Here is a 19941-nt window from a genome sequence, read left to right as displayed (position 1 = left end):
TCTTTCAAAAAGAAAATCAAAAACTGTATAGTATTTAATCCCCAAAAATAAGGCATGAAAAAATAACTCTCCTTATTCCTTTTCGCTTGATCATATACAGGCCCTCCACTTACAGTCCTTCTAACTCTTGCATTCAGACGGATATGAGAAGAGCACAGCCAGTAATTCTGTTTACTGAAGTAAAAAAAAAAAAAACACTCTCCACCCCTGGTTTTAAGGTGGGGGAAACAAAACAAAAACAAAAACCTTGGAAGAACATGATTCATTCAGTGTGGTAATTGAAATACTGACTATATGTGACTGGGTGAATGTAGTAGCACTGTAATATGGGCTTCACTAAAAAAGGGGTAGACTGACAGGGCTTCATAAAAACCCTGTAAAATCAGGCAAACTTAAACACATTCTAGACCATTTATGATTTTAAACTAAACACTAATTTAATGGTTATAAGCATTCAAACAAAATACAATGACTGCAGAAAAGAACAGATAACAAAAGATCCTTTGCTTTTTAAACTCTTTAATGATTTTTTTTTATATAATTTTACACTGGAATGTTCTTCATGATGAATCCCTAATTCGTTATTTTACAAGATTACAAAAAAATCTCTGATGTCTTTATACCATTTCCCAATCTACATTATGATTTAATGAAAACCGAAGGGAAAAAAAATAATGAAAAAAGATAAACAAAAACATTTTATACGCCCTTCCCCTCATCAAAATACGCAGAGACATTCAAGGCTTTACTGGAAACCAGGACAGCATGGGAGACCTCTTTTCTTCAGCGGGGGGCCATGTGGGGTTGAGACTAAAGTTTGGGATGATGGCTCTGCAGGCTGGGAACCACTCATAATGCTGATAGGAGACCAGAAGACCCTCCCTGAAAACTTAACTCACAATCACTGACAGTCAAGAGACATACATGATCCTGATCCTCCACTAAAGGGCTCTATCTACAAACAACACATTTCAGATGGGGAGCAGGTTGCCTTTTAGTAGTATGAATGTCCAAACCTGAAGTATTTGGCATCAATAGAAAACATGATATAAAGCAGACAGACTGAGCTCTCATTTTTGAAGCAATACGTTTTTCTGACTGCAATGTTGTCATCTTGAACGAAATCAATTATTTTAATACAAGTTAATGGCTTTAAATGTTTTCCATTCAAATTTCCATGATACACCAAAACAAATTTCTGAAAATGTCCTACAGGCCGAGTTTCCTTAAAGGTTGGCAATACTACACCAAAACATAATGTAAAACAGAGAGCCAGTCAAGAGATAGACAAAGATCCAAGCACAGACATCTTAAACATGTCAGATGTTTAACAACAGACAGAAATGGGAGATAAAATATATATTTTAGACAAAACAGATGACAAAAACAAGAGACAGAACAATTACTATGAAATGGACGAAAGGGCGATTACAAGGAAAGAACAACAATCTTCTAGTGTTTAAAAAAAAAAAAAGGTCAGTTTGCAGCACATTGAAAATAAATCTTTAGAAAACCACAAACTGAGAGGAAAGACAAGCAACATGACTTGACCCTTACAGTGGAGGTATGAATCATCAATTCAAACATATACTGCCATGATGGCTTCAAATGAATACATTTCCAGCAGTCCACTCCTTCCTTTCAATGCAGTCTCCTGTTTAGCCCCAAACCTTGCTGACTGGCTGCTTTGTGAACCATATTGGGTACAAGTAGAGCCAATATTGCTCAGTTAAAAGTACTGCTGAAGATGATAAAGATTGCATCGTCCCCTCCATCTTTTGACTCTCCCTTCTTTTATTTATATGAATGTTTTCAGTCCATTTATCTGCTCCTCTGACAAGTGGGGTAGAATTTTGTTAGGGATGTTTCCTTTTACAGTATTTCGTACTTGTCGACCACAAATGACGTTTCTGTGGAGAACCGAACTGGGCTTTCCCCATCCACCTGATACACCTTCACGACCTGGCAGGAAAGAACATGAGCAGAGAAAAGAGGAGAAGGTGAGAGAATCTCAATGTTTGCTTTTGAACTGTGATTTATGATAATGAATCTAATCTATTAACCCAATCTACTAACATCAGTACTCTAATATCGAAAAATACCTTAACACAGGGATTCACAAACTTATTGTCAACCGAGCAACTTTGACATAATATATTTAATTGAAATAGCCTCCATGATTTAAAGGTAATGTATCAATTATTTAACAATAGATTTGCATGTTGAAGGTTCTCTGAAGCGGGTCAATAAACACGCATGAAGCGTTTTTATTTTTATTTCAAAACGATTATTAGCTTCTCATCAACTCCTGAACTCCCTGCAGTTCCCTCAAGAGCCCCGGATAGGGAAACCCTGCCCTAATCTATAATTAACCTCTTTTCTTACCTGAATGTCACAGTAGCTTCCCTTGGAGACGAAGGAGACATTGACGGGGAAAAAGTCATTGGGCTGGCCAGGTATGCTGAATTCCAGACTACCAGTCTTATTTTTCACATCAATCACAGGCAGACACCACTCCAGGATATTCCGTCTGCTGTCATGGCGATATTCTCCATCTAGATCACCAATCACAGGAGCTCCCACCCCCGACCTGTGATGAAATTGTTGCAATGGACAGATGTAAATAACGAGCCAAACGATTCCAAAATTCTTCATTATACACAGGGAAACAATGTGATTTATTATGCCAGTAAAAGTGTATAATGTGTGTGAATTAGAACTTAATCAAGTCAATCTGAACTCACGGTACAGGGATAGAGATGACTACATCATTGAGTTCCAGACATTCATCCTGTAGCTCGTACTCTATGTTTACATCACAGCCAGTACCACTCTCAGAGGGCCAACAGTTTACTACACAAACAGAAATTAAATAAGTCACGTGACACTCCTGGGAGATGAAAGCTGTTAACTTTATTGGTAATACTAAACCACATGTTTAGGACTTACTTGTTAGTGGAATGAAAGATTCATCTGTCGTCTGTAGCCTCCACTTCAGCACACCCACGTCACTTTTCAGGGGGAAGGATTTGTCTGGGTTTTTCAGGCCAATCACAGACTCTGCTGTGAAAAGTTTTTTGTCCACATTTGGATGGGTCTGCAAAGAAGTCGTTAGAAGGGAGTTACAAACATAGAACGCATTTTCTAAAGGTTTATTTTATATATATATATATATATATATATATATATATATATATATATATATATATATATATATATATATATATATATATATATTTATATATTATGTTCGTTTTAGATAACATACTTTTAATAGTTTTCGATTTTGGTTTAGTTGAATTTAGAGTTTTCTTTACTTTTTTTTTTAGATTTAGATATTTGCCTTTTTATTAGTTTCAGTACTCGTAATTTTGGGCTACAAATTACCTACAGCACTACGCTTGATAAAAAAAGATGCATCATATTCGGAATAAATCTTATAGTTACATTTTCTTATAATTAGCCCAAACTGCTACATCAAAAAAAAATAAAAATAAATAAATAAAACACACACTTACCTGTAACTGCACGCCTCTCTTGTCATTATTGCCTACTTTCAGCCTAATTCGTCCATTCTTTTCATCAGACACTCTGAGGGTAATCATGCCAAGCACTTCCATGTTCTGAAGGCCACCGTCACGGCCACATGTGAGAGTGATTTTTTCCTCAACTCTCATATGCACACTGAAAATTAGACAGAAATTGTTTCAAGATTTAAGTGTTGTAAAATTGTGGATCTAAAATTGTGTGATTTCTGGGCTATTGCACTGACAATGCCCTTCAATAAAGGAAAAAGATCAAGAGTGGGTCATTGAGAACTATTTGATTGTCAAACTTGCATTTTACATGAAGAGGGAACTGCAGTTTAAATCCCCATTTAGTTATGTGTCTTCAATGGGTTGATGACTAAGTGAAGTTTCACCATATGTTCAGCTGAATTCAGCATGCAAGACAGCACAAATAGGCTCAGCACTGAAACTCTACTTGACATGCTGCTCATGTGTAAAGCATGAATGCTGCAACTGTTAGCATGGGCACTGAGAAGAATATGTACGGCTCACATGCTGCTAACGTGAGATGAGTGAGGTCTTAAGGCCCGTTCACACCAAGAACGATAACTATAAAGATAACGATAAAGATATAGTTCTAAAAATCGTTCTCAATATTAAAGAATAGGAGAGTCCACACCACAACTATAACGATAAAGGCACAGAGAAACGAAACAAAGTTTTTTTTTCCTTCTGATAAACGATAAAAGCATTGCCAACCAGTCAGAATCAATGCTGCTGTAATGAGCTCGAGAATTTGAAGCAGCAGACGCGCGTCTGCTTAGAATACACAAACAATATCGTTCGCTGATGTGGACACTAATATCATTATCTTTATAGTTATCGTTCTTGGTGTGAACGGGCCTTTACTGTGAAACTCAAGTAGTAAAGATTTAAAATCCATGTCTAACTTGTATTTGCAAACCTCGCAAAAAGACAAAACAAAAATTTTGTTTTATCGCATTAATGAACAGCACTGCAAAATATTTTAATTGAATAAGAACACAGACTCCACTTATGACTATACTCAATATGATTTCTGCATTTCAAACACTGACATATCATTACCTCTCTGTGTGGGTTGGAGGCGGCAGAGATTTGGATGCCTCTGATGGTCTTTTGCCTGTGCTGGGCAAGATGATATTCTCTCCCTCTGATTTTAGTTTGTCCACAAAGTCATCCACCTCCTTACCTTTGCCAAGCAGTTTAAGTGCTTTACTTGGACCACTGGACCTAAAACAAAAGGGCGTTATATTGCAGCTAGCTGCTGTTTTTATACAGATTAAGGATTGCTGTAGTCTCTTAAGAGTTTGGCAGTACCTGACAGGTGCAGGGGTGGGTTTGGGTTTCTCTGCCTCAATGAGTGTGTCTGTGATGATTGCTGAGCTGCTGCTGCTCATGCCCGAGCTGCCAAAACCACCAAAGCCTGGTCCCTTCTTTCCACGCTCGCCATCACGCCGTATCTGCTGAAGCTCTTTAGCCTTCCGTCTCATCTCTGCCTTAGCCTCACGCTCTTGAGTCTGATGAACAATTATTTGAGTGGTTTAGAGTGAAGAAAATATGATCGACAATAAATTATATTGCAATTCAATAATTTATCAAGTGTCATCTAAGAGCCATTGCCAGCATGTTATTTATAAACTGCAAACACATGGCTGGGAAATTATGAAGTCCACACTATGGATGTAATACATTGGATTTTGCAGATATCCAATATGCCAATATTTTTCAACTAATTATGGCCGGTTGCTGATACTGATACCAATATTGTATACCAAGTCTCTCCTGTGCAGAGATAAAATGTAGGTTATTATTTTTTTTTTTTTACTTACTTGTTAGAATTAAATAATAATGAATTTCTTTTATAATGCAGTGTACTGAAGGTTTTGAAAATAACTATAAATCAACTATAAATAAATTACTGCATTTGCCGCAACATTTGTAGATGGTCTATAAATCAAAAAAGAAAAAAAGTACAAATTCTGAATATCTCTTTGTATTTAAGTTTTCATAATACATGTGATATTTCCTACTGACACACTACAGCAAAAGACATAAATAACTGGCCTAAACCCCTTTTTTGGGGTGAAAAATACTAATGTGCCTAAGACTGTAGGCTACTTTACAAATGACATTGTTGCTACTTTATAAAGAATGAGCATACATTGATTCACAGAACTGATTAAAGACAGGTGACAGACAGCACTCATTTTAACAAAATATCAGAGTGATTGACTGAGATACAGTAGAAACATTATGCGTGGTTTTGTATTAAATAATGATCCATATCGTGAAATACATTTATTAGCCTTAGAGTAAGGGAAGCTTGGGAAATGAGAGCATCCAAGGAGCGTGTGAATGCTATGGATTTATTTTAAATCTTTATAATGTTCTTTAATGTTATCCTTTTTAGGCTTTTTTAAATGTTATTTATTTATTTATTTTTATAGAAGTATCGGTTCAGGCACCGTTTTAAAAGTATCGAAATGGCACTGGTATCGAATAAAACCCAATCGATACCCAACCCTAGTGACTATTGACTCTATTGCACGAAGGGCACATCATTCTGAACTTGCATTCTCAGAATAAATGTGGCGTTCCAAAACAATGAATCTTAACATCTTTCAGGAAAAAGTTTGATTCAAGAATGACCACTCTGTTGATGTGTGAGCACCCTAGGCACATCGGAGTTAATCATCTTATCTGCATAATTTTTCATATATGGCTAACGCCGATATTCATATTTTAAGCCATTATCGGCCGTTTCTAATAACACTGTGATAATATCGTGCATCCCTAGTCCACACACAGCACCTTATTACATGCATTAGGAACTTATTGATCTTCCTCGTTTGCACCAGTGCATGCACCTGAGCTAAACAACTCTATAGCAGACTGGAGAATTTTCTAGAATGTCATGTCATAATATGCTGTAAACTCTTGGGGTATTGCCAGATTTGTTAATTAGAAAAGATGCCAGTATACTTTTAGTCACTGAGTGCACGACAACAGTCAAAAGTGTGCATTGCTATTCCTACCTCTCTGACAGCGCGGAACACTTTTTCCTCATGGGAGTCCATTTCTGTAAATGTCCGGATCTGGGCCAAGTTAACATTTTCTCTATAACCGAGGGCAACAATCTCATCAAAGGCGAAGATGAGGTCAAAGCAGTGCTCAGAAATCTCACTCTCCTCCAGGACACGACAATATTCGGGAATCTACCAAAATAAAAGAAAAATGAACATCAGTCAGCTACCTTTCAGAACTCTGATTTTAACAGAACAACCCACAATGAACACATACAAGTTTCTGTTTTACAAACAAACAAATAAAAAATAAAATTGACAATGCCCCTATGCCCATTATTGTGGCTGCACATGCATCAATGCCTGTATATTACTTTTTATTGATAAATTGAGATTTACACATCATAAACATGTTGAGATAAAAATATAATTCATTAGTTGTTTGCAGTTGTTGTAAATTATTTTAATGGATTTGCAGTGTCATACATTTTAATTGTACTATTCAGCAGGACATTTACATGAACTTTAGCTACAATTTTATTTAAAATTCACATTTTAATTTTACTGTCAGATGAACAAATAAACATTACTTGAACCTTAGCTTCTACAACTTAACTTTTTTTTTCTGTGAGATAGACAATTAAAAATTAAATCATTGAGTATCTGAAATTAGTGCGTTTTTTTTTTTTTTTTTTATAAAGTGCTGATGTAAAGTGTAAGCAACGGCTACACCATAACAAGAATAGCAATGTACAGTGAGACATGATATAGGGCGTTACTTTCACAAATAATTGGAGTGGAATTAAAAAATGTTTATATAAAGATTTTGCTAGTAATCTATTAGTCTGCACTGAAATTGCATATATATTTTGACATGCCACATTTTTGTCCCATGATAGCATCACTATGTCAATTGCACCTTCAGATTATATATGTCACTTTCAAAACTCTGCAACTTGTAAATATCAATACATCCTCCTACCAGCATGAAATCCAATACTTTTATTCAACATATTATAGCTATATTGCCTGGAAAGTGTGAAAGACTGATCACTTTAACTATGAATAAAAAGCTATCACTCAACCCAGTTTGTGATTTCACAACGTTTCATTTAAATATAAAGTTCTCTACACTGCATAATAAATCTCTAACAAGCATTGTGTCATTGTTTGTTCATGAGAGATGATTCGCAAGAGTGAGCATAAAACTCTGCACCTAAAAGATCGGTGAGTGGATTTAAACTTTTTTTATTTCTCACCTCTGCAAAAACATGCTGTAAAGAGGAACATTTCACATTCTCCATAGATCAAACTTTAAAACCCAGTGGAGCATTTGCTAAATCTGTTTCACCAATGATATCATTACAGTAATTTTTTTACCCGTTTTATTTATTTATTTTAATTGCTTGAACATTAATTGGTGTACCCCCTGTAGTAACCCTGTGGACCCACGGTTGAAGACCCTTGCTATAAGATGAAAAATATACAGGCACTGTGATCCCGTAATGCCTGAAACATTCATTTTACAATTAATTTCTCATAACGAAACATGAACAATGAGATGTAACAAAAAGTGAAAAACAATAACAACAAAAAAACAATTAAGTTATCCATTAAAAAGTATGTTTATGCTGTTACTATCATACCACGCGTGAGAAGAGACGCAGTGTCTCCAGGTCCTCCAGTATGTTACTGTTCTTGGTGGTGACCAGCACCATGTAGAGCTTCTCCAGAGGCTGGTAGACGTAGCGCACACTCTCAGTCTCCACAAACGTGTGCTGTTTGCCGGTGTTCATCAGTTTGGGGAAAGCAGCCAGCAGACCCTCCACTCTCGTCCGTGTCATCTCCACAAACTGCCGTGACACCAGGGCTTTACCTGCCTTCGTGCAGACTGCTGCTGCCAACAGCACCTGGAGAGGAGTTATTCAACAATACTCTTAAGGAGCCATTTCAAACATGCAAAGAGTTTTTTTAACGGTATGGCGGACAGCAGTGGGAGTAAAATAATAGATGCACCCAGCCAAAGTCTGGACCCACCTCAGCTTTTATACCACTGATGCGACAAACAAAATCGACAAAGAGTACGCAATAAGCAAGAACTGAACTGCATTATTTGCATGTGCTTTAAAGCCTTGCTGGTTAAACATTTCATTCGCGTGCTGTTCTGACGTGTCCTTTTTCTGAGAAATCAAGAAATCGATGGGATGAAGAGTTTTGTGGATGCATTCACGGACTGAATTTCTGAATAGACAGCTGCTACAAAATACTACAAAGCAATGCTCTGAGACAAGCTAGTACCCATTACAAAACATGGAGCAAAGACTCTGTATACAATATATCTAACTTTCCATAAACAGTTTCCAACTGTACAAAATCTATCAGATAATAAATGAAAGTATGACTCACAAAACACAGCATCTATCCATCTATTCTTATTTTATGAACGAAAACCTCAGTGGTTTCTTTCTTTCTGATGTGCTCTATTCTTGGGAAAATAAAATATTCCAATTTAAATAAAAATTTACAGAAAAGCTTTGAAACAATTCATCCAGTTTCAACTGATCTGACAGAAATTAAGCAATTTTGTGAAGTCAAATGGCATGAATACAAATACTAGTTGTAACTTTACCAAATCAGTCAAAAATAAGACAAAAACGTTTGAACTGATCTGAATGGTTGTTATTTTCATGCTAAATTATTGCAGTATTTCTAAACGTTAATTATGCAAGCAGTGAATTTAATGTCAATACAATGTGACCACGTCAACAGATGTTACAAATGACAAACGGGTTAGGTATTTTTTGACAAAAAGTCATTCAGACCCACTGTTATTTATCACAGGTTTTACATATCTGATTCGTTATCACAGACACGTTTAATGAGAAGCTGATAGACTAAGATACACGTCTGCTGAACAGTGCATATTTGACTCTGTTGTAGATCATATTGACTTGCGAGTTTAACATCTTTAGAAACGACATTATACACAGACATGGTCACTGAGCTAATTTTCAATCTTACAATAAGCTAAATTTAAAGTTTAACTTGATTAAACACCCATACCAAACAATAAACCAGTCTGCGGTTATTTTCGTTAGCTAGCAGCAATCTCTCGTGTAGAAACCGGAACCCGTCGTCAAAATCATTTGTTGTACATAAACGAATAAAGATGAACTCACCATTTTCAGGGTCTGATATGTTTTCTGCGTTTAATCTTCTAAACGCCGTTTGTGTGGTTGTATAAATGCTGTGGGGAGGTAAATAAAACTGTAATTTTTGCAGTGCACTGCTCCGCGGTTCAATATGGCAGAAGTATAAGCCACGTCTCCAACCGGAAGCGGCTCGTCAGCGGGGTAAAAGGGCAGAGCAACATATGTGGAGGATCCAACATCAGCAGCAAGAGCAGCAGCATTGCCCAACCCTCACACAACACGAGAGCTTCCCTTTTAACGTGTCCATCACTACTATTCTATTCTATTCTATTCTATTCTAATCTAAATAATATATTTATTTAATAAAAAAAAACTTTATCAGTCATAAATTATAAATTAAGAAACATGTCACACCCTATATATGTATGTAGCCTACTGTATGTAATGTATTGTTTGGATTTGTTTGATTTTTCTCTTAGAAAAATATAATAATGCTACAGCCTATTCTTTTTTATTTTTTGGTACAGACCAACATTGGTTGGAGATCTCTATCTATCCATCCATACTTCTGTCTGTCTGTCTGTCAGTCAAAGTCTAGTCAAGTCAAGTCACCTTTATTTATATTGCGCTTTTAACAATACACATTGTGTCAAAGCAGATTTACAGTATCAAAATAGGAAAATAGTTTGGTTTGTCATTGCAAAAGGACAATAGCAAACACTACATTTCCAGTTAAAGTCAGTTCATCATTGAATTCAGTGATGTCATCGTCCAGCTCGCATGTCCTGATTTTGCTGAGTTAGACGTGGTTCTGTGTCCAGCTCAGCTCAGTTTAAATGGTATCTTTGCAATCAAGTCGACGATATCATTGAACATTAAGTCTCCCCAACTAAGCAAGCCAGAGGTGACAGTGACAAGGAACCAAAACTCCATCAGTGACAGAATGGAGAAAAAACCTTGGGAGAAACCAGGCTCAGTCAGGTCTCCTCTGGCCAAATGAAACCAGCAGTTCAATTTTAGGCTGCAGCACAGTTATATTGTGCAGAAGAATTATCTGTCTTGTCCCGGTGGCCACCTAGGAGACAAGGTCTTCATTGGGGATCTGTCTCCATCTCTGCAGAAATACAGGGCTATAGAGGTCGTCTCTAGGTGCTGATCCACCATCTGGTCTGGATACGGACCAGATCTGGTGGCTGAGGCAGGATGTCAGGTTTCGCATGCATAAGTAGCATAATGTAATAAATAGCCCGTTTTTTTTCCTTTTTTTTTTTTTTTTTTTGGTTTTAATACACTTATTATATTTTTTAACTCCAGTCTAATTTTATATTTATTTCTTCCGCTCCTTGAGGACCTAGAACTGGTCCAGTAGCCTGCGTTGGACTAGGTAACTCAGGTGCTACACTAGAAACGTGGCTTGTGAAGGAAAGAAGCACACCTATGTTCCTTACTAATGATGAAGAAATTACAGATCTCTGTCTGTGTAATCACTGTTTGTCTTTTCACCTTTTTCATATACAAATAATCTCAGTTGGCTTTTATCTAATTTAAATATGTATTTTAACATGTATTTCTAATATGTTTTACTATTTTTAAACCTACATTTTACACGATTTTTCACTTGATTACACTTTGTTGAAGTGTGTACTTTATCAGAGCACTACAATTCCACAAGGCTCATTTATCAGACAAATATTTGCTTATTATAAGATTAATTTATACGTCGACTCTTGCATTTAACTGTTGCATAATATAAATGTCATTTTAAAACAATTGTAACTCATTTCAAAACAATATTTGGAGACATCAGTGTCGGTTTAACTATGCGCTGTGTGGCGCTGAATGACGAGTATGAATACACACACGCAGCCCAACGTGTTCTTGGCATACGTATATATTATCATTAAACACCTCTAGCTGTACCAGTCATAATTTAGATTGGACTGGTCAAAATTCCAATTCCAGAAATTTATTCTGCAATTTGGAATCATCGTAATTGGAATTAAGATATCTACAATGTGATTATGACTAGTCGTTTAATGCAATGAAGATATCTACAATGTTATTATGACTAGTAATTTTGTTCCATTTACTTCCATTGGAAAATATTTTTGGATATCTACTAATGAGTTTTGATTAATGATAATTAAATTGAAGCCATCTCTAACTGACTAGTCATAATCATATTGCAGATATCTGCAGATAGTCAAGATGGCAGCGCGTCCATATGCAGAGGCTTTTCTCTCTCCCTATGGAGTTTATGATTATTAAGTGCTGGCGGCTCTATCTATTGAGGAAATATACAGCCATACTGCTTGTTGCTGTATACGTCCCTCCCAGCTCCAACAACAGCAATAGGAACAAGGCACTAAATGAACTGTATTAGCACATCAGTGAGCCGCAAACAGCCCACCCAGACGCTTTTCTCATCCTAGCTGGGGATTTCAACCAAGCAGACATAAAGAGTGTGTTCCCCAAAATACACTAAAACGTTGACTTTCCTACACGGAGTAACAACACTCTGGACTTTGTTTACACCACCCAGAGAGGAGCTTACAGTTCAGCATTCAACACAATCATCCCTCAACAGCTCATTCACAAACTGATCATGCAGGGGCTCAACATTTCGCTGCGCAACTGGCTGGACTTTCTGACTGGAATTTCTGACTGGAAGACCTCAGGCAGTACAGGTCAAGAGCACACATCCAGCACCATCACATTAAACACTGGGGCCCCCCCAAGTATGTGTGCTGAGCCCACTCCTCTTCACTCTGCTGACACACGACTGCACATCGTCACACAAATCCAACATATTCATTAAGTTTGTGGATGACACAACTGTAGTGGGTATCATTAGTGACAGAGATGAGACAAACTACAGGAACAGGTGAGCAACCTGGCCGGGTGTTGCAGTTACAACAATGTTTCTCTGATTGTGGAGAACATGAAGGAGATAGTTGTTGACTTCAGGAGAGTGCACACTCAACATATTCCTCTGAGCATCAACAGTGTGACTGTGGAGAGAGTGAGCAGCACCAAGTTCCTGGGTGTGCACATCACAGAGGACATCTCCTGGATTGGCAGTACTGCAGCATCTAGCCAAGAAAGCTCAGCAGTGTCTCTACTTCCTCCGCAAACTGAGAAGAGCCAGAACTCTGGCCCCCATCATGTGCACCTTTTACAGAAGCACCTTTGAGAGCATCCTGACTAGCTGCATCACTGTGGTATGGCGGCTACAATGCGTCCAGCCGGAGGACACAGCGAAGAAGATCATTGTTGTCTCTCCCCCCTCCCTCCAGGACATTTATGGAAACCAGGCCAGGACCGACAAACTAAAGGACAGCTTCATTCATCAGGCTATCTGGAAGCTGAACTCCCCCCCTCTTTTGCCCCATGCACCATTGAACTCTGAACCCCCCCCCACCACCTCGGCTCCCACATCCCCAGGTCCTTCCAGTCCCCCTCCCACTAACAAACTGTGACTTCCACCAGACACTTTGTGCAGCATTGGTCTGCTCACTACCTCATTCAACTACCTCTTCGGTCAGTTTGAATAAATAACTGCTCTCTGAGCTTTTTGTCACTTTAATCAGATTAAATAAGCTCTTTTGTACTACAATAATTGTATCTGCACTGTTTGTTTACTTCACTGGTTTGCACTCTGTCATGTGCCTTGTGCTGCTTTATTTTATTTATTTATTTCTTTTTACATGCCCTTATTTGTATAGTTGTATTTTATATTTAATCTGTATCTATCTGTATTTTTATGCTCTACTGTTACTGTCTACTGTGTTTTCTGTATGCACCAAGGGTCGAGAATAACACAATTTCAATTCTCTGTATGTATGTGCTGTACATGTGGAAGAATTGACATTAAAGCAGACTTGACTTGACGTCATAATTTCTTAAAGATATCCAAAATACATTTGTAGATATCTGAAAGTAATTTATTACTAGTCAAATTGCAGTTGTAGATATCTTGAATTGAATTTTGGACTAGGCAAAACTTAATAAGATTAATCTTGAATTGGAATTCCTAGTTAAATCTCATTTAAAGGGGGTCATACAAAATTGATAAAAAAGAACATTATGTAGTGTATTTGGTGTAATGCAATGTTTTTATATGGTTTAAGGTAAAAAAAAAATATTGTTGCTCCTCTATGCCCCGTGTTTGAATCATCAGTGGCAAATTCTTTAAATATAAAATGTACTTACAGGCTGTGAGTCAGAAGTGCCAGACTGTCCTTGAAAAGTTGTAACTGCCTCACTTTATAGAACAGCTTTTGAGCATAGACCCATTGTAGGCTAGTCTGCAGGTTCAGGAAACTGCGTCACACACTGCGGGCTTGAGTGAAGAACGGCTGGCAGGTTAGAGAACAGTGCCACAGGCAGATTCGACGAAGGACACATGTGATGACCCTGGGCTGGACTCCACTTCGACCACGGTGAAAGCCGATCCGACGATCCACAGCACATAGTTGATATGTATTTCCTCAGCAACCAGCACAGATCAGCTTTAGGTATAATGAAGCGGATATCGTCCTCTTTTGGAAAGTAAAACAAAGAAATAATAAATTAATGGTGACATTTTATCTCAGAATTTTGACTTTTTTTCTCACCATTGTGAGATATAGCTAAACACATTGCAACTTGCATGAAGCAAGAATTGTGAGTTAAAAAAATGTCAGAAGTGTAACATAAAAGGCTGCAAATAACCTTTATTTTTTTGTTCCATGGCTGAAACCATAACGACCAATGCCATAACGACACAAGTTAACCTGAATCCATACACAAAGTAATGTAAGTTACTACTAAATGTCTTTAATGCCAGTTAAATAGTTTTATTAATTTTATTAAATTGTAATCTTTTTTAAATCAGCCTTTACCTTTTTTGACTGCATCTGATTATGAAGTATTGTTGATGTTTGTTTATTTATTTGTACAAATTTTCATGTTTTTATTGCATAATTCCATTGTTCTTCATTTTGTCTAAATATATAATAAATAAATTCAGGAGTTTGTGGTTTTCTGCCTTTATTGAACATTACACTGCATTTGGTCCGTTTTGCAACATTCAATTAAAATCACATCACTATAAAACATGCACGGAGACCTTTTACCACATAAGACTGCATCCAGATATTATTTAATAATCACTGAAGCACTTCATCAAGTAGGTTCTCTCTCCATGACAACAAAAGCAGACTACTGTTGTTAGCAGTTAGCACTAAACCTTAGGTGGGGAGGATCTCTGGGAGGAGCTGAGTAAATTAATTCTTGCATCACACAACAGCAGATTTGATTAGGAGCAGGCACATTTCAGATGTCTTAAAATATAATTGTGACTAGTCTAAAATGACTTAGAGATATTTCTAATGACCTTTGCTTATGTTTGATGCATCTGTTGAAGATATCTATGACGCAATTACAGATATCTTAAATGAGTTTTGACTAGTCATAAAGTTTTTATACAGATTTCCTACTAGTGTAATTATAATTACAGATATAATTATCATTCTGACTAGTAAAATTATAATTATGACTAGCCGAATTACAATTCTAATGGTCTGAAATATATTTTATGGATAGTCAAACTAAAGATTTAAATGCGATACTAGTACAGCAGGAGGCATTTAATGCTAAAACGGCTTGCCATGCATGCGCGGTAAATACATACGTGATGTAGGTACGTGATGTCACCGCGGACATACCATCCTAGTAGGTGGCGGTAAATGCACCTAAAGCTGGTTTGCCAACCGCCATAAAACGTCAAAGCAGAAGAAAAAGGCGTCACTGCGCTACAGTCTGCAGAAAGGGTACTTGAAGAAATTAGAGTACTTTTAAACAAAGCAATTGTGCAAATACAGTTCGGGAAACAGATCGTGGGGATGTCTGGGAACAGTATCTCTCAAGCAGTGCAACAGCTACAAGATTTTATTAGCTCTGCGAGCTGCCATTTTAAACATTGTCTTTCTATTGGTGGATGGGAAGGGAAACATATCTAGAAACACGTGGATCCAATAAGCAAGAATTTAGGACCATATATGTATTTTAAAATAAATACTGAAATCAATATTCTGACAAAATGTGGACCGTGATATGGCGATTGATTAAGCCTATAAATGAACGATATAGTAAACAAGAAGTTACATGTAACTTAAGTCTCATATTCATAAACTTCTCCACGTCAGCCAAGCATTTTAGAAGGTTCTTGAGATTTCACATTATATAATTAAAATTTTATTAGTTGCAGGAAGTAGTCTATTTTCTGAGACTAAACGTCCGATAGCACTGTTGTGAAACTGGTCAAACGTGGTCAACATATAAAAAGTGGTCAACATATATCTGACTCGCAACTACATAAATTCCATGGAGCCTTTAGTTTATCTGTGCTGTCCAGAAACACGGTGTGGGGAATGCAAGGACAATGTATAGAATAAGAAAACCCATCCACCAGTTGCTCATTCATTCAGTCAGTTTTCTTTTTTCTTTTTCTTTTTGCTGCCTGAACTGTAAAAGTGTCTGCAAAGAACATTGAAGGGCTATTCAAGTATATTCAAGAAGAGTTAGATGAAAGCTATTTTGATATTTAGGTGAGAATTAAGGAAATTTAGTGATATTCTCTTTCTTGCAGGAAGGAAATGGCAAAGTCGGTCGGGTAATTCACATGGGAACAAGAAAGAGCCAGGTAATGTTTCTTGAGTTATTCAGCTATGCTGTTTTGTAATTTATTCATCAATTCTTTCATCTTCTCATGAGAATATTTTCTACACTTTAACACTGTATTTAATATTTAACATGTATTGTTTAATTAGACAATAATGAACTCTAACCATTTTTTTCCACAAACTATACATAGTGTATTATTTATTTTTTTAGATGTAAAATGTATATCTACATTTTAGTATATATTATGTTACCTTATAATCTGATAATCATTATATAAAGTCATGTTGGTTTAATAAAACATAAATTTTAATGACAGATTTTATGAAATGCTCCTTTGGAAAGGTAGCTTTTGTCCCCCCATTGTGGGTCACTTGGTTGGCCGAGGGTCCCACAGTTCTGTACAGGTTTACAACGCGTGACATTACCATTATTTTGGGTTTTTCTCAATGCAAGCTCAAATGAAATAATAAATGGATTCAGTTAAGTCAAAAATAGAGAAAACTTGCATTTAAAATTGAAATGAGAGTATTTAAATTTTCTGCTCTCCAGGAAACCATTGTAAATTGAGGGTAGATAACAAAATGGAAATGGGTCTGGAACTACCGTATTTTTTGGACTATAAGTTGCAGGACCAGCCAAACTATGAAAAAAAGTGTGACTTATAGTCCGGAAAATACGGTAGTGTGCTTTAATCAGCTAGAAACTGCCCCATAAGTCTCTACATTATGATTGCTTGGAGTGACTGCTTACATTTAAAGGGGGGGTGAAATGCTCGTTTTCACTCAATATCCTGTTAATCTTGAGTACCTATAGAGTAGTACTGCATCCTTCATAACTCCAAAAAGTCTTTATTTTTATTATATTTATAAGAGAAAGATAGTCTGTACCGATTTTTCCCGGAAAAACACGAGCGCCTAGAGGCGTGACGTGTGGGCAGAGCTAAAGAATCACGAGCACCAGTAGGCTTTTGAGTTGAGAGCATGTGGAAGCTGTGACACAGATCCAGAGGCTGAAATTTAACAAGAGCAGCATCAGCAAAGGCGGTATGCTATGTGGTATGTACTGAAACTGTATATATTTGCTTAGCGGTTTTGGAAAATGACTAAGTTCCACTTTATGTCGTCATTTTTTTTTTTTTTTTTTTAAGCTGTACATGTGGAAAGTGCAGTTAGAAGCCAACATCGCATGTTGTTTACTTGATGTGCTTACGCGCTGATAGCTAAGTTAACAACAACAAGAGATATTTGAAGCAGTTTTACTCACCGCATGTGGTTCCAACACACAATCGTGACCCTTTTCCGTTGGGACTGCATTATCCTTAAGAAATAAACGATGTGCAATCCGAAATGCAGGGAACAAACAAAAACACTTGCACAACTCCGTTGATGCTCTGTAAAAATAAACTCCATCCACTGGTCCCTTAATGCTGTTTCTCTTTTGGTAATCTGTGCAGGGTTGTCTTGCCCTGTCAACCAAAAACACACTTCTTTTGTGACTTTTCGCGACGCTCTCGCTCTGATCAGGCTGTGCTCAGCCTCTCAATGCTCTGCTATACGGGAGCGTGCGCTCTTCCGGCAGAAGAGCGCGCACTTAGGACCCAAATAAGGAAATTCCGCTCCATCTAACGTCACACAGAGCCATACTCAAAAAAAACTTTCCAAAACTTGTGACAAACCGGAAGGTTTTTTTGGAACAGAAATACTCCTTCAAACGTACAACTTAATTTTTGAAACTTTGTCCATGTTTAGCATGGGGATCCAACTCTTTAACAGTGTAAAAAACTCTGTATGGATGAAATAGCATTTCACCCCCCCTTTAATCATAAAATTAATGTTATGGAGAATCTTTGAAATGACTTTGACTTTAAATATTGAGAGAGCCACTCTCAGAGTAAATTTATTAATGCATTTGCATCATATATTGCACAGAGACTTTGACATTGATGAAATTACGATTTTGTAATTTTAATAATGAGGTTGTGTGTCGCTCAGCTGGCTCACATTCAAACAGACAGTGTGGCTGGCAGACTGAAAGAGCTTTATCCAGACGTTCATCTAGAGATAGGTAAATGAGGAAATTGTGCATGAATTCCACCTACTTTAATTGTATTGCATTTGTCATGTCTTTCAATTAAATGTGCAGATTTTCATTTGTAAATGTTGCTTGCACACACACACACACAAACACAACTTTTCATTTTCTTGTCCTCTTGCACTCACTGCTTGTCTAAGAACAGAGAGTGATTGTCTAAGAACAGAGACATGAATGATGATGTCAGAATCAGAGCCAGTGCACAACTGTTCACCTCTTAACCTTTTTGTCTGCGTGCATTTAATTTGCCATGTCGACAACTGGGGACAAAATTATTAAAGGTAGAATTCCATCCTTAATTTCATGTGCCATTATGCCAGTTTTGTGGTGTACATATGAAGAAATGCCTTTGAACATTTGTGTGCCCCAACATGTACAAATCCATTATTACCTATCAGATGTCATATCAGAACATATGTATCATGTTTTGGTAACTTGATAACTTGTGTTTTCTTAGACTGGTGAAAAGAGCCTCTTTACCAAAGAGCTGGAGAATGCCCTTGAGAGAAATGAGTAAGTTTGCTAAATTAAAACTGAGCTTTGGTTAGGACACGGATGCTAAGTATGTTCGCGTGTCAGCTCATATGAAGTTTCCCCTCTAAATCCCTTAAGAGTGTGCACTATTGTGGTGCACTCTCTTAAGGATTACCTACCTCATTGCCCCCTGGATTCACTATTGGAGCCATTCTTCAGTGAGGACCACATCATCATCTCATAAATATTATTTTTATTGTTTGTTTGTTTTTTCAAATAATGAATAGTTTAATTAAATTAATTGATTTATTAATTTACACTTCTAGTCAAAAGTTTGGAATAATTATTTTTAAAATGTTTTTAATGTTTTTAAGGCTGCATTTATTTGTTGGAAAATACAATAAAACACTATTATTGTAAAATATCATTATATTTTAAAATAACAGTTCACTATTTTAATATATTTCATTAAAATGTAATTTATCCCTGTGATGGCAAAGCTGAATTTTCAGTAGCCATTACTCCAGTGTTCAGTGTCACATGATCTTTCAGAAATCTTTCTATATGCTGATTTGCTGCTTATTAAGATATATTTCTTATTATTGTCAATGTTAAACAGTTTTTGCTACATAATATATTTGAGGAAATCAAGAGACACTACCCTTCAAAGGTTTGGGGTTAACGTGCTTTTCAGATATGTTCTTCTGAACTTCTTTTCATCATGGAATCTTGAAAGAAAATTATTTCAACATTTTGAATGTTTTCAACATTGATAATCACAAGAACCATTATTAATAATTTAGCAGCAAAATCAGCATATTAGAATGATTTCTGAAGGATCACGTGACACTGAAGACTAAAGTAATGGCTGCTGAAAGTTTTGCTTTACCATCACGAATAAATTACTTTTGAAAATAGAAAACAGTTATTTCAAAATGTAATAATAAAATAAGTGTAAATAAATGATCATAAGTAATTTCTTTC

At 36.6% G+C, this 19941-nt stretch overlaps 1 protein-coding gene and 1 long non-coding RNA gene across 2 annotated transcripts; one reads left to right on the top strand and one right to left on the bottom strand.

The window, feature by feature from the left end:
• Positions 1-502: 502 nt before the first annotated feature.
• Positions 503-9921, bottom strand: LOC128008234 (coatomer subunit delta-like). The gene is made up of 10 exons (XM_052592866.1): positions 9754-9921; positions 8221-8484; positions 6587-6766; positions 4869-5068; positions 4617-4781; positions 3519-3684; positions 2950-3097; positions 2745-2853; positions 2386-2590; positions 503-1962 (listed from the first exon to the last, which is right to left on the bottom strand). Exons 1-10 carry the CDS (start codon positions 9754-9756, stop codon positions 1873-1875), a joined length of 1530 nt encoding a protein of 509 aa, XP_052448826.1. The 5' UTR covers positions 9757-9921; the 3' UTR covers positions 503-1872.
• Positions 9922-15433: 5512 nt separating this feature from the next.
• On the top strand, positions 15434-18997 carry LOC128008223 (uncharacterized). Its single transcript, XR_008179967.1, has 3 exons — positions 15434-15539; positions 16358-16411; positions 18941-18997. It is a non-coding gene; the product is annotated as an uncharacterized LOC128008223 (long non-coding RNA).
• Positions 18998-19941: the final 944 nt, after the last annotated feature.

Source organism: Carassius gibelio, chromosome A5 (genome assembly GCF_023724105.1).
Source record: "Carassius gibelio isolate Cgi1373 ecotype wild population from Czech Republic chromosome A5, carGib1.2-hapl.c, whole genome shotgun sequence".
NCBI classification, from domain to species: Eukaryota; Metazoa; Chordata; class Actinopteri; order Cypriniformes; family Cyprinidae; genus Carassius; species Carassius gibelio.
This window is presented reverse-complemented; position numbering and strand designations above follow the sequence as displayed.

Bases quoted from the DNA above. Each gene is read 5' to 3' on its own strand.
- LOC128008234 (XM_052592866.1), bottom strand. The intron at 5,069-6,586 runs GTAGGAATAGCA...ATTGTTCATCAG, and splicing joins TGTTCCGCGCTGTCAGAGAG to ACTCAAGAGCGTGAGGCTAA. The intron at 3,098-3,518 runs GTAAGTGTGTGT...ACTTCTTTGCAG, and splicing joins AGAGAGGCGTGCAGTTACAG to ACCCATCCAAATGTGGACAA.